This window comes from Octopus sinensis, linkage group LG20 (genome assembly GCF_006345805.1).
Source record: "Octopus sinensis linkage group LG20, ASM634580v1, whole genome shotgun sequence".
Taxonomy (NCBI): Eukaryota; Metazoa; Mollusca; class Cephalopoda; order Octopoda; family Octopodidae; genus Octopus; species Octopus sinensis.
Window position 1 is genome coordinate 16,651,380 of NC_043016.1, and position 15,000 is coordinate 16,666,379.

General features: G+C 34.9%; 1 protein-coding gene across 1 annotated transcript in view; it reads left to right on the plus strand.

Moving 5' to 3' along the window:
* Window positions 1–10,822: 10,822 nt before the first annotated feature.
* The window catches only part of LOC115222690 (serine/threonine-protein kinase MRCK alpha-like), a gene marked incomplete at its 5' end in the record, with an annotated part of 131,121 nt that continues 126,943 nt past the window's right edge, over window positions 10,823–15,000 (plus strand). The window contains 2 exon segments of the mRNA XM_029793011.2: window positions 10,823–10,932; window positions 14,231–14,367. Coding sequence (XP_029648871.2) covers window positions 10,823–10,932; window positions 14,231–14,367 — 247 coding nt within the window.

The following is a 15,000-nucleotide window of genomic DNA, read 5'->3' on the forward strand; positions in this document are numbered from 1 at the left end:
CAAAATATACAAGCAAAAATTATTGAATAATTCAAGATCCAGGATTTCGTTTTGCTTTAAATAAGCTTTACCGTCATCGGTTGAATATATCAAGAGTACATAAATACAGATATATACATGCAGAACAAACGATATACTTACATATACGAACGTCCATACATAAATACATATGCACTATGCACGCGGCCATTTAAATTACCCGCCGAATCATCCCAAGTACGACACGGTTAAAATAAACACCGCAGTGAAAATAATAACGAATTATATATTTATATATGAGGATAATATCGATATTTAAGTATCCATATTATCTAGTGGCCAGCATGGGAAAAATACCGTACAAAGGTAATAATATATTTCGGCATGTTGGTGTCTCTAACACCCTCATTTTTATTGTTCAAAATTATTACCTTTGTACGGTATTTTTCCCATGCTGGCCACTAGATAATATGGATACTTAAATATCGATATAATCCTCATATATAAATATATATATTATATCCATCATCATCATCATCATCATCATCGTTTAACGTCCGTTTTCCGCGCTAGCACGGTTGGACGGTTTCGACCGGGATCTGGGGAGCAAGGGACTGCCCCAGCTCCAGTCTAGTCTGGCAGAGTTTCTACAGCTGGAGCCCCCTTCCTAACGCCAACCACTCCTCCGCGAGTGTAGTGGGTGTTTTTTACGTGCCACCTGCACAGGTGCCAGAGGGGTCTGGCATCGGCCACGTTCGGATGGTGCTTTTTTTATGTGGGGGGGGGGGTGCAGAAATATAGGGGAGCACCAGTGGGGAGGGGTGGTTCAGAGAAATGATGACAGGTTCTAGGCAAGTAGAACGTAGGATATCAAGAGAGGGGTAATGCATGGTGAAATAGCGTATTGAAGAGGGGGGGTTTCGAAGAGTAGACACCTATTATGGTGGTGGGAAGAAGCGACATCCGGGATGGATGGAGCAAAAATATAGAGATATCCAGTATTGGTGGTGGGGGTGGGCAGGGCCGGTGCACCGCGAATACACGATGGTTGATGAATACACAGAGGCGAGATGGGTAATGGATAATTAGTTAATAAATAATTAGATAGATATAGAAATTAGTTAAAAATAGTTAGATAGATAAGAAAGCATGTATGATTGATGGGGAAGTGAAATAATAAATAAGCATTCAACTTATCTGTTAGATGAATGAATGAATGAAAGAGCAGAAGTTTGGGGCTGCGTTTTTTTTTTAAATAAGATTGTCCGGAGGAAGAAGCGCGAATACACGATGGTTGATGAATACACGAGAGGCGAGATGGGTAATGGATAATTAGTTTAAAATAATTAGATAGATATAGACATTAGTTAAAAATAGTTAGAATAGATAAGAAAGCATGTATGATTGATGGGGAAGTGAAATAATAAATAAGCATTCAACTTATCTGTTAGAATGAATGAATGAATGTAAGAGCAGAAGTTTGGGGCTGCGGTTTTTTTTTTTTTAAATAAAGATGTCCGGAGGAAGAAGGCGCGAATACACGATGGTTGATGAATACACGAGAGGCGAGATGGTAATGGATAAATTAGTTAAAATAATTAGATAGATATAGAAATTAGTTAAAATAGTTAGATAGATAGGAAAGCATGTATGATTGATGGGGAAGTGAAATAATAAATAAGCATTCACTTATCTGTTAAATGAATGAATGAATGAAAGAGCAGAAGTTTGGGGCTGCGTTTTTTTTTTTTTTTTTAAATAAAGATTATCCGAGGAAAAGGCGCGAATACACGATGGTTGATGAGTACACGAGAGGCGAGATGGGTAATGGATAATTAGTTAAAATAATAGATAGATATAGAAATTAGTTAAAAATAGTTAGATAGAAAGAAAGCATTTATGATTGATGGGGAGTGAAATAATAAATAAGCATTCAACTTATCTGTTAGATGAATGAATGAATGAAAGAGCAGAAGTTTGGGGCTGCGTTTTTTTTTTTAAATAAAGATTGTCCGGAGGAAGAAGGCGCGAATACACGATGGTTGATGAATACACGAGAGGCGAGATGGGTAATGGATAAATTAGTTAAAATAATTAGATAGATATAGAATTAGTTAAAAATAGTTAGATAGATAAGAAAGCATGTATGATTGATGGGAAGTGAAATAATAAATAAGCATTCAACTTATCTGTTAGATGAATGAATGAATGTAAGAGCAGAAGTTTGGGGCTGCGTTTTTTTTTTTTAAATAAAGATTGTCCGGAGGAAGAAGGCGCGAATACACGATGGTTGATGATACACGAGAGGCGAGATGGGTAATGGATAATTAGTTAAAATAATTAGATAGATATAGAAATTAGTTAAAAATAGTTAGATAGATAGGAAAGCATGTATTTGATGTGGGAAGTGAAATAATAAATAAGCATTCAACTTATCTGTTAAATGAATGAATGAATGAAAGAGCAGAAGTTTGGGGCTGCGTTTTTTTTTTTTTTAAATAAAGATTATCCGGAGGAAGAAGGCGCGAATACACGATGGTTGATGAATACACGAGAGGCGAGATGGGTAATGGATAAATTAGTTAAAATAATTAGATAGATATAGAAATTAGTTAAAAATAGTTAGATAGATAAGAAAGCATGTATGATTGATGGGGAAGTGAAATAATAAATAAGCATTCAACTTATCTGTTAGATGAATGAATGAATGAAAGAGCAGAAGTTTGGGGCTGAGTTTTTTTTTTAAAATAAAGATTATCCGGAGGAAGAAGGCGCGAATACACGATGGTTGATGAATACACGAGAGGCGAGATGGGTAATGGATAAATTAGTTAAAATAATTAGATAGATATAGAAATTAGTTAAAAATAGTTAGATAGATAAGAAAGCATGTATGATTGATGGGGAAGTGAAATAATAAATAAGCATTCAACTTATCTGTTAGATGAATGAATGAATGAAAGAGCAGAAGTTTGGGGCTGCGTTTTTCTTTTTAAATAGATTGTCCGGAGGAAGAAGGCGCGAATACACGATGTTTGATGAATACACGAGAGGCGAGATGGGTAATGGATAAATTAGTTAAAATAATTAGATAGATATAGAAATTAGTTAAAATATTAGATAGATAAGAACATGTATGATTGATGGGAAGTGAAATAATAAATAAGCATTCAACTTATCTGTTAGATGAATGAATGAATGAAAGAGCAGAAGTTTGGGGCTGCGTTTTTCTTTTTAAATAAAGATTGTCCGGAGGAAGAAGGCGCGAATACACGTTGGTTGATGAATACACGAGAGGCGAGATGGGTAATGGATAAATTAGTTAAAATAATTAGATAGATATAGAAAATAGTTAAAAATAGTTAGATAGATAAGAAAGCATGTATGATTGATGGGGAAGTGAAATAATAAATAAGCATTCAACTTATCTGTTAGATGAATGAATGAATGAAAGAGCAGAAGTTTGGGGCTGCGTTTTTTTTTTTTAAATAAAGATTGTCCGGAGGAAGAAGGCGCGAATACACGATGGTTGATGAATACACGAGAGGCGAGATGGGTAATGGATAAATAGTTTAAAATAATAGATAGATAGAAATTAGTTAAAAAAATAGTTTGATAGATAAGAAAGCATGTATGATTGATGGGGAAGTGAAATAATAAATAAGCATTCAACTTATCTGTTAGATGAATGAATGAATGAAAGAGCAGAAGTTTGGGGCTGCGTTTTTTTTTTTTAAATAAAGATTGTCCGGAGGAAGAAGGCGCGAATACACGATGGTTGATGAATACACGAGAGGCGAGATGGGTAATGGATAAATTAGTTAAAATAATTAGATAGATATAGAAATTAGTTAAAAATAGTTAGATAAATAAGAAAGCATGTATGATTGATGGGGAAGTGAAATAATAAATAAGCATTCAACTTATCTGTTAGATGAATGAATGAATGAAAGAGCAGAAGTTTGGGGCTGCGTTTTTTTTTTTAAATAAAGATTGTCCGGAGGAAGAAGGCGCGAATACACGATGGTTGATGAATACACGAGAGGCGAGATGGGTAATGGATAAATTAGTTAAAATAATTAGATAGATATAGAAATTAGTTAAAAATAGTTAGATAGATAAGAAAGCATGTATGATTGATGGGGAAGTGAAATAATAAATAATAACATTCAACTTATCTGTTAGATGAATGAATGAATGAAAGAGCAGAAGTTTGGGGCTGCGTTTTTCTTTTTAAATAGAGATTGTCCGGAGGAAGAAGGCGCGAATACACGATGGTTGATGATACATACGAGAGGCGAGATGGGTAATGGATAAATTAGTTAAAATAATTAGATAGATATAGAATTTGGTTAAAAATAGTTAGATAGATAAGAAAGCATGTATGATGATGGGGAAGTGAATAATAAATAAGCATTCAACTTATCTGTTAGATGAATGAATGAATGAAAGAGCAGAAGTTTGGGGCTGCGTTTTTTTTTTTTAAATAAAGATTGTCCGGAGGAAGAAGGCGCGAATACACGATGGTTGATGAATACACGAGAGGCGAGATGGGTAATGGATAAAATAGTTAAAATAATTAGATAGATATAGAAATTAGTTAAAAATAGTTTGATAGATAAGAAAGCATGTATGATTGATGGGGAAGTGAAATAATAAATAAGCATTCAACTTATCTGTTAGATGAATGAATGAATGAAAGAGCAGAAGTTTGGGGCTGCGTTTTTTTTTTTTTAAATAAAGATTGTCCGGAGGAAGAAGGCGCCAATACACGATGGTTGATGAATACACGAGAGGCGAGATGGGTAATGGATAAATTAGTTAAAATAATTAGATAGATATAGAAATTAGTTAAAAATAGTTAGATAAATAAGAAAGCATGTATGATTGATGGGGAAGTGAAATAATAAATAAGCATTCAACTTATCTATTAGATGAATGAATGAATGAAAGAGCAGAAGTTTGGGGCTGCGTTTTTTTTTTTTAAATAAAGATTGTCCGGAGGAAGAAGGCGCGAATACACGATGGTTGATGAATACACGAGAGGCGAGATGGGTAATGGATAAATTAGTTAAAATAAATAGATAGATATAGAAATTAGTTAAAAATAGTTAGATAGATAAGAAAGCATGTATGATTGATGGGGAAGTGAAATAATAAATAAGCATTCAACTTATCTGTTAGATGAATGAAGAATGAAAGAGCAGAGTTTGGGGCTGCGTTTTTCTTTTTAAATAGAGATTGTCCGGAGGAAGAAGGCGCGAATACACGATGGTTGATGAATACACGAGAGGCGAGATGGGTAATGGATAAATTAGTTAAAATAATTAGATAGATATAGAATTTGTTAAAATAGTTAGATAGATAAGAAAGCATGTATGATTGATGGGGAAGTGAAATAATAAATAAGCATTCAACTTATCTGTTAGATGAATGATATGAATGAAAGAGCAGAAGTTTGGGGCTGCGTTTTTTTTTTTTAAATAAAGATTGTCCGGAGGAAGAAGGCGCGAATACACGATGGTTGATGAATACACGAGAGGCGAGATGGTAATGGATAAATTAGTTAAAATAATTAGATAGATATAGAAATTAGTTAAAAATAGTTAGATAGATAAAAAACATGTATGATTGATGGGGAAGTGAAATAATAAATAAGCATTCAACTTATCTGTTAGATGAATGAATGAATGAAAGAGCAGAAGTTTGGGGCTGCGTTTTTCTTTTTAAATAAAGATTGTCCGGAGGAAGAAGGCGCGAATACACGATGGTGATGAATACACGAGAGGCGAGATGGGTAATGGATAAATTAGTTAAAATATTAGATAGATATAGAAATAAGTTAAAAATAGTTAGATAGATAAGAAAGCATGTATGATTGATGGGGAAGTGAAATAATAAATAAGCATTCAATTTATCTGTTAGATGAATGAATGAATGAAAGAGCAGAAGTTTGGGTCTGAGTTTTTTTTTTAAATAAAGATTACCGGAGGAAGAAGGCGCGAATACACGATGGTTGATGAATACACGAGAGGCGAGATGGTAATGGATAAATTAGTTAAAATAATTAGATAGATATAGAAATTAGTTAAAAATAGTTAGATAGATAAGAAGCATGTATGATTGATGGGAAGTGAAATAATAAATAAGCATTCAACTTATCTATTAGATGAATGAATGAATGAAGAGCAGAAGTTTGGGGCTGCGTTTTTTTTTTTTAAATAAAGATTGTCCGGAGGAAGAAGGCGCGAATACACGATGGTTGATGATACACGAGAGGCGAGATGGGTAATGGATAAATTAGTTAAAATAAATAGATAGATATAGAAATTAGTTAAAAATAGTTAGATAGATAAGAGCATGTATGATTGATGGGGAAGTGAAATAATAAATAGCATTCAACTTATCTGTTAGATGAATGAATGAATGAAAGAGCAGAAGTTTGGGCTGCGTTTTTCTTTTTAAATAGAGATTGTCCGGAGGAAGAAGGCGCGAATACACGATGGTTGATGAATACACGAGAGGCGAGATGGGTAATGGATAAATTAGTTAAAATAATTAGATAGATATAGAATTTGGTTAAAAATAGTTAGATAGATAAGAAAGCATGTATGATTGATGGGGAAGTGAAATAATAAATAAGCATTCAACTTATCTGTTAGATGAATGAATGAATGAAAGAGCAGAAGTTTGGGGCTGCGTTTTTTTTTTTTTTTAAATAAAGATTGTCCGGAGGAAGAAGGCGCGAATACACGATGGTTGATGAATACACGAGAGGCGAGATGGGTAATGGATAAATTAGTTAAAATAATTAGATAGATATAGAAATTAGTTAAAAATAGTTAGATAGAAAGGAGAGCATGTATGATTGATGGGGAAGTGAAATAATAAATAAGCATATCTCATTTCTGTTAGATGAATGAATGAATGTAAGAGCAGAAGTTTGGGGTGCGGTTTTTTTTTTAATAAAGATTGTCCGGAGGAAGAAGGCGCGAATACACGATGGTTGATGAATACACGAGAGGCGAGATGGGTAATGGATAAATTAGTTAAAATAATTAGATAGATATAGAAATTAGTTAAAAATAGTTAGATAGATAGGAAAGCATGTATGATTGATGGGGAAGTGAAATAATAAATAAGCATTCAACTTATCTGTTAAATGAATGAATGAATGAAAGAGCAGAAGTTTGGGGCTGCGTTTTTTTTTTTTTTAAATAAAGATTATCCGTAGGAAGAAGGCGCGAATACACGATGGTTGATGAATACACGAGAGGCGAGATGGGTAATGGATAAATTTGTTAAAATAATTAGATAGATATAGAAATTAGTTTAAAATAGTTAGATAGATAAGAAAGCATGTATGATTGATGGGGAAGTGAAATAATAAATAAGCATTCAACTTATCTGTTAGATGAATGAATGAATGAAAGAGCAGAAGTTGGGGCTGAGTTTTTTTTTTAAATAAAGATTATCCGGAGGAAGAAGGCGCGAATACACGATGGTTGATGAATACACGAGAGGCGAGATGGGTATAGGATAAATTAGTTAAAATAATTAGATAGATATAGAAATTAGTTAAAAATAGTTAGATAGATAAGAAAGCATGTATGATTGATGGGGAAGTGAAATAATAAATAAGCATTCAACTTATCTGTTAGATGAATGAATGAATGAAAGAGCAGAAGTTTGGGGCTGCGTTTTTCTTTTTAAATAGAGATTGTCCGGAGGAAGAAGGCGCGAATACACGATGTTTGATGAATACACGAGAGGCGAGATGGGTAATGGATAAATTAGTTAAAATAATTAGATAGATATAGAAATTAGTTAAAAGTAGTTAGATAGATAAGAAAGCATGTATGATTGATGGGGAAGTGAAATAATAAATAAGCATTCAACTTATCTGTTAGATGAATGAATGAATGAAAGAGCAGAAGTTTGGGACTGCGTTTTTTTTTTTGAATAAAGATTGTCCGGAGGAAGAAGGCGCGAATACACGATGGTTGATGAATACACGAGAGGCGAGATGGGTAATGGATAAAATAGTTAAAATAATTAGATAGATATAGAAATTAGTTAAAAATAGTTTGATAGATAAGAAAGCATGTATGATGATGGGGAAGTGAAATAATAAATAAGCATTCAACTTATCTGTTAGATGAATAATGAATGAAGAAAGAGCAGAAGTTTGGGGCTGCGTTTTTTTTTTAAATAAAGATTGTCCGGAGGAAGAAGGCGCGAATACACGATGGTTGATGAATACACGAGAGGCGAGATGGGTAATGGATAAATTAGTTAAAATAATTAGATAGATATAGAATTTGGTTAAAAATAGTTAGATAGATAAGAAAGCATGTATGATTGATGGGGAAGTGAAATAATAAATAAGCATTCAACTTATCTGTTAGATGAATGAATGAATGAAAGAGCAGAAGTTTGGGGCTGCGTTTTTTTTTTTTTAAATAAAGATTGTCCGGAGGAAGAAGGCGAATACACGATGGTTGATGAATACACGAGAGGCGAGATGTGTAATAGATAAATTAGTTAAAATAATTAGATAGATATAGAAATTAGTTAAAAATAGTTAGATAGATAAGAAAACATGTATGATTGATGGGGAAGTGAAATAATAAATAAGCATTCAACTTATCTGTTAGATGAATGAATGAATGAAAGAGCAGAAGTTTGGGGCTGCGTTTTTCTTTTTAAATAAAGATTGTCCGGAGGAAGAAGGCGCGAATACACGTTGGTTGATGAATACACGAGAGGCGAGATGGGTAATGGATAAATTAGTTAAAATAATTAGATAGATATAGAAAATAGTTAAAAATAGTTAGATAGATAAGAAAGCATGTATGATTGATGGGGAAGTGAAATAATAAATAAGCATTCAACTTATCTGTTAGATGAATGAATGAATGAAAGAGCAGAAGTTTAGGGCTGCGTTTTTTTTTTTTTAAATAAAGATTGTCCGGAGGAAGAAGGCGCGAATACACGATGGTTGATGAATACACGAGAGGCGAGATGGGTAACGGATAAATTAGTTAAAATAATTAGATAGATATAGAATTTGGTTAAAAATAGTTAGATAGATAAGAAAGCATGTATGATTGATGGGGAAGTGAAATAATAAATAAGCATTCAACTTATCTGTTAGATGAATGAATGAATGAAAGAGCAGAAGTTTGGGGCTGCGTTTTTTTTTTTTTTAAATAAAGATTGTCCGGAGGAAGAAGGCGCGAATACACGATGGTTGATGAATACACGAGAGGCGAGATGTGTAATAGATAAATTAGTTAAAATAATTAGATAGATATAGAAATTAGTTAAAAATAGTTAGATAGATAATAAAGCATGTATGATTGATGGGGAAGTGAAATAATAAATAAGCATTCAACTTATCTGTTCGATGAATGAATGAATGAAAGAGCAGAAGTTTGGGGCTGCGTTTTTTTTTTAAATAAAGATTGTCCGGAGTAAGAAGGCGCGAATACACGATGGTTGATGAATACACGAGAGGCGAGATGGGTAATGGATAAATTAGTTAAAATAATTAGATAGATATAGAAATTAGTTAAAAATAGTTAGATAGATAAGAAAGCATGTATGATTGATGGGGAAGTGAAATAATAAATAAGCATTCAACTTATCTGTTATATATATGTATGTATACACACATATATATACACACATTATATACATATATATACACATACATATACATATATACACATATATACATATACACATATATATACACATACATACACACACACACATATATACATATATATACATATTTTTTCTCTCCTCATCTTCCTCCCTTATTTTATTTTTATTTTTATTTTGACTGTCTTCAGAGTCATAAAGGGTATAATATATGACCTACCTACCTGCCAACACACATTTAGTGGCGCTGGAGTTGAGGAACCCTAAAAGTTCTTAGAACTCCCCAGGGTGCAAGCAGGCCTAAATGAAATCCATTTACCGCTCCCCTCTCCCTTCCTTTCTATCTCTTACAAACGCAAACACTCACACACACACACACTCACACTCATACACAAACACACATGTTCTCTCGCTCATTTCCTTCTCATCCACTCATACTTATGTTTATATCTCTCTCTACAAGCACACATATATATATATATATATATATATATATATATATATATATATACATATACATATATATGTATATATGTATACACATACATACACACACAAGTACACATATTCATACATACATAAATGTACCCACTTTCACATAAACGTATACATAACTATGTACACACAAAAACACATATATAAACGTACTTCAGTACACATAAACACACAAACATTTGCCCACATATATAAACGCATATGCCTATATACAGACATTTGTGCATATAAACATACATACACGTATATACGCATCCATACGCTTATAAATACATATATGCACACATGCATGCATACACATGTACATAAAAGCATACCTACATATACGTATCTACATGCATATATACATACATATATATATATATATATATATACACCATACATACACACACATATATATATATACGGCAAGCTTCTTTCAGTTTCCGTCTACCAAATCTACTCAAGGCTTTGGTCGACCCGAGGTTCCACGCTTTGGGTCTGAACCCGGAACTATGTGGCTCGTAGGCAATCTAATTACTACACACCCACTCCTAATGCCTATGTTTGGCAAGAAAAAAAAATTTGTTCTTTAAAATACTTGAAAGATGGAGCTTTGCCTGCATTTATGCAATCTCGTGAATGAAATAACTTATAAAAGACAAAGAAAAAAAGACGTGTGTGTTTATGTTGTGTGTAATCATTCTCTTTTGTTGATTTGAAACAGGATTCACAGGCCCCATCAGGACATCATGGAACATTTCGAGGGCTCCATTTGCCATTCATTGGATTTACATTTACAGAAAATAAGTGAGTACATATAATATTTTTATGTAGTGATTGATACTGGTTGTACCAAGTTGATTTTCACTTTGCAAACTAAGGTTTTTTTTTAACTTAGTAAAGATTTAGGTTTTACTCCTTTCAAGTAAATGGCCCTGCTTGATTTTATGGAAAAGTGTAGGCAGGAACTCCATATGGTGTTGTAGCAAGTCATAAAAAGTGGCAATAAGACGTAATGGTCGTTTGCCTGAACAAGCATAATTGTTAGTATTCCATCGGTTAAAATTACTGCCCATATATGAATTCTAAACTTTCGTCAAAGAGAAATCTTTCATGAAATACGGTTCTTAGAATTCGGATATGAGCCATTATAATAACCCTGATTTTTGGTAAATTACTCAGTGATCGTAGGATGTTACTAAACTCCACTACACTCACAATAGTGTTCATTGGGTTGTTACTAAACTCCATGACACTCACTCCTATTTTTTATGCCATGTCTATGATAAAGATCCAACGAGACTTATTTAAATTGTTGTGAACTCTAGCAGTTAGTATGAAGGATTAGCTTAGTGTGAATTTCTAGTTGTAATTCTCTACGTCAAAATGACTTTACTTTCCAATTGTACTATAAATGCTAAATTTACATGAATAAATTAATATAATTAATTTCTTTTTCCTCACATTCTTCAACTTGTTAATGAAATTTATTTCTGCAATTATGAAACTGTATTTTTTTTACTGCTGTTAAAAGAACACGAATTTATCTTCAATATACATGCACGCATAAAATGTCCATTAGCGTTTCTGAGTATATATTTCTCACTATGGCGTTTATGTAGCTGGAGTCAGGATTTATGTATAATGATAACTCTTATAAGTAAGTTATAAGCGACATGTTTATCAATATATATTCCTACTTCGAAAATAAAATATAATTACTTTTGAAGTAACAAAACGTGGCTATGAAAAGTGGTGACCAGCTATAGTGTAGTTAGTGTGAGCTAAGGACACAGAAGAGGTGTAGTTGATTAAAAGGATGGTTATTAGAGAAAAGAGTGCTGTTATGTGGGAGATGGACAGGAACCAAAAAAAACTACAGAGACTTGGGATGTTGATTCGCTCAAATTCATTGTTCAATGTCCGCTTTCCATGCTTGCATGGGTTGGACGATTTGACTGAGGACTAGCAAACCAGATGTCTGCACCAGGCTCCAATCTGATCTGGCAGAGTTTCTACAGCTGGATGCCCTTCCTAATGCCAACCAATCCGAGAATGTAGTGGTGCTTTTACGTGCCACCGGCACGAGGGCCAGTCGGGCGGTACTGGCAATAGCCACACTCAAATGGCATATTTTACATGCCACCTGCAAAGGAGCCAGTCCAGATATATATATCATTGTTTAACGTCCGCTTTCCATGCTAGCATGGGTTGGCCAGTTTGACTGAGAGTCAAGACTATTGAAAAGGTTGCAAGACGCAACAGAAATTTTAGGAAAATAAAAATAAGAAATAAGTGGAAATTTTACCAGTGAGTGTGTTACATTATAAGGCACAAAAAGAAAATGACTCTCCCCAGACACAACAGAATATGCTTCAACACACGAACTCATATAAAGAATCTTGCAAACCAAATCCAAAAACGAAATTCTTTTTTTACCAAACAAAAAACAAGGTATTAAACCTCTTACCTCAGTTCTTACAATTACTGGACTTAATAATCCATTAGAAATTGAGGCGCTGAGCTTCTTATAAAGATTTAGGCACTAAAGCTTCTTTATCCTTCCTCCCCGACCAGGCTGTATGCATCCCGCAGGCAATGCTCCAGCTCCAGGCCTCAGAAGGTGAACTGGTCTTTTAGGAAGGAGTCCATTGCACTGAAAATATTGACTTCCAATGTGACCTTCGTAGTTACATGCGGAGTCCAATCCTTCCTCCCTGACCAGGCTGTCTGCATCTTGCAGGCAATTGTCCAGGTCGTTCGGAGGGAGGACCCCTTGCTCTGGTTGAAGACCCGGATTGGCCTCTGCAGGTGACCATGGAGGTCAGATCAGAAGTCGATATGTTCAGGGTGATGGACTCCTTCCCGAAGGAACAGTTTGGGTTCGCCTTCTGGGGCTGCGAGCTGCAGCATTGCCCACGGACGCATACAGCCTGGTCGGGGAGGAAGGATAAAGAAGCTTTAGTGCCTAAATCTTTATAAGAAGCTCAGCGCCTCAATTTCTAATGGATTATTAAGTCCAGTAATTGTAAGAACTGAGGTAAGAGGTTTAATACCTTTTTTTTTTTTTTTTGTAAAAAAAAGAACAAGGTCAGCGAGCATGTGCAGCCCGCAAGCTGCTCCCTCCGTATATGGCCTTCATGGACAATGAAATGAAATATAGAAGAAAACTGAATGAAGCCTAGTAACCTCTCTTTTACTTGTTTCAATCATTTCACTGTGGCCATGCTGGAGCACCACCTTTAGTCGAGCAAATCGACCCCAGGACTTATTCTTTGTAAGCTTAGTACTTATTCTATCGGACTCTTTTGCCAAACTGCTAAGTTACGGGGATGTAAACACACCAGCATCGGTTGTCAAGTGATGTTGGGGGGACAAACACAGACACACAAACAGATACACATAAATATACACGACAGGCTTCTTTCGGTTTCCATCTACCAAATCCACACATAAGGCTTTTGTTGGCCTGAGGCTATAGCAGAAGACACTTGCCCAAGGTGTCAAGCAGTGGGACTGAACCCAGAACCACGTGGTTGGTAAGCAAGCTACTTACCACACAGCCACTCCTATGCCTATATATATATGATGGGCTTCTTTCAGCTTCCGTCTACCAAATCCACTCACAAGGCTTTAGTTGGCCCGAGGTTATAGTAGAAGACACTTGCCTAAGGTGCCACACAGTAGGAATGAACCCAAAACCATGTGGTTGGTAAGCAAGCTACTTACCACGCAGCCACTCCTATGCCTAACCAGTTGATTTTTTTTTTTTTAAGTTTGAAAATGGATAGGAGTTTCATGCTATCGGGCAGTGATTCTGAATTTAAAGGTTTTCCAATGGGAAATATGGAGATATCGAGAAAAATCCCACTCATACCATCCTTTTTATCATTCATCTCATTAATGTTTTTTGTCCAGCCCTCAAGCTATTCCCTCTGTATACAACCTTCATGGCCAATGAAATGAAATAAAGCAGCTTCACTCTGCATGCTTTCGCCCTGTTACCATGGCCACAGTTCTCATACTTTTTGATCAGACCACATAATCTATTAAGAATACTTTGTGACTGCAGTAAGCTTTAATTTTCATAATATTCTCTTTCCAGTTTGTTGTCAGACCTTAACAGCTTAAAATCAGATTTTGATACGACGGATTCCCCACAAAATACCAAAATCATTGATTTACAACAGAATATCCTTGAACTGGAACAAGAGAAAAAGGTCCTAGCAGACAAGCTAAAAGGTATTGAATTATGTTGTTTTTCTTAGTTTGTTATCTTCTTTGATTTAACCTGTTTGATGCTAACCTGGCCGTAGCCCTCCGGAAAGATTTTTGGTTCATAAGACCAACCCTGCCATAGTCAGCCGAGAGCACGCATTGTTATTTAAATGTAAATTTAAGCACAAATCTTGCAAGAACAAAATAAAAATCAAATGGAAATTGTAATTGTGATACCCGTGCTGGTAGTACATAAAAAGCAACTTCTGAACGTGGCCGATGCTAGTGCCACCATGACTGGCGTCTGTGCCGCTGGCACGTAAAAAGCACACACTACGCTCACGGAGTGGTTGGCATTAGGAAGTGCATCCAGCTGTAGAAACAGTGCCAGATCAGATTGGAGCTTGGTGCAGTCTCCTGGCTTCCAGTCACCGGTCGAACCATCCAACCCATGCTAGCATGGAAAACGGACGCTAAACGATGATGATAATGATGATATATATGCATGTATGCATGCATGTGTGTGTGCATATATATATACATACACAAAGATATGATGGAGTCAGTTTAGATGAGATGCAGTTTGGGTTTGTGCCAGGGAAAAGCACCACTGATGCTATATTTCTGGTAAGACAGCTGCAGGAGAGCACCAACCGA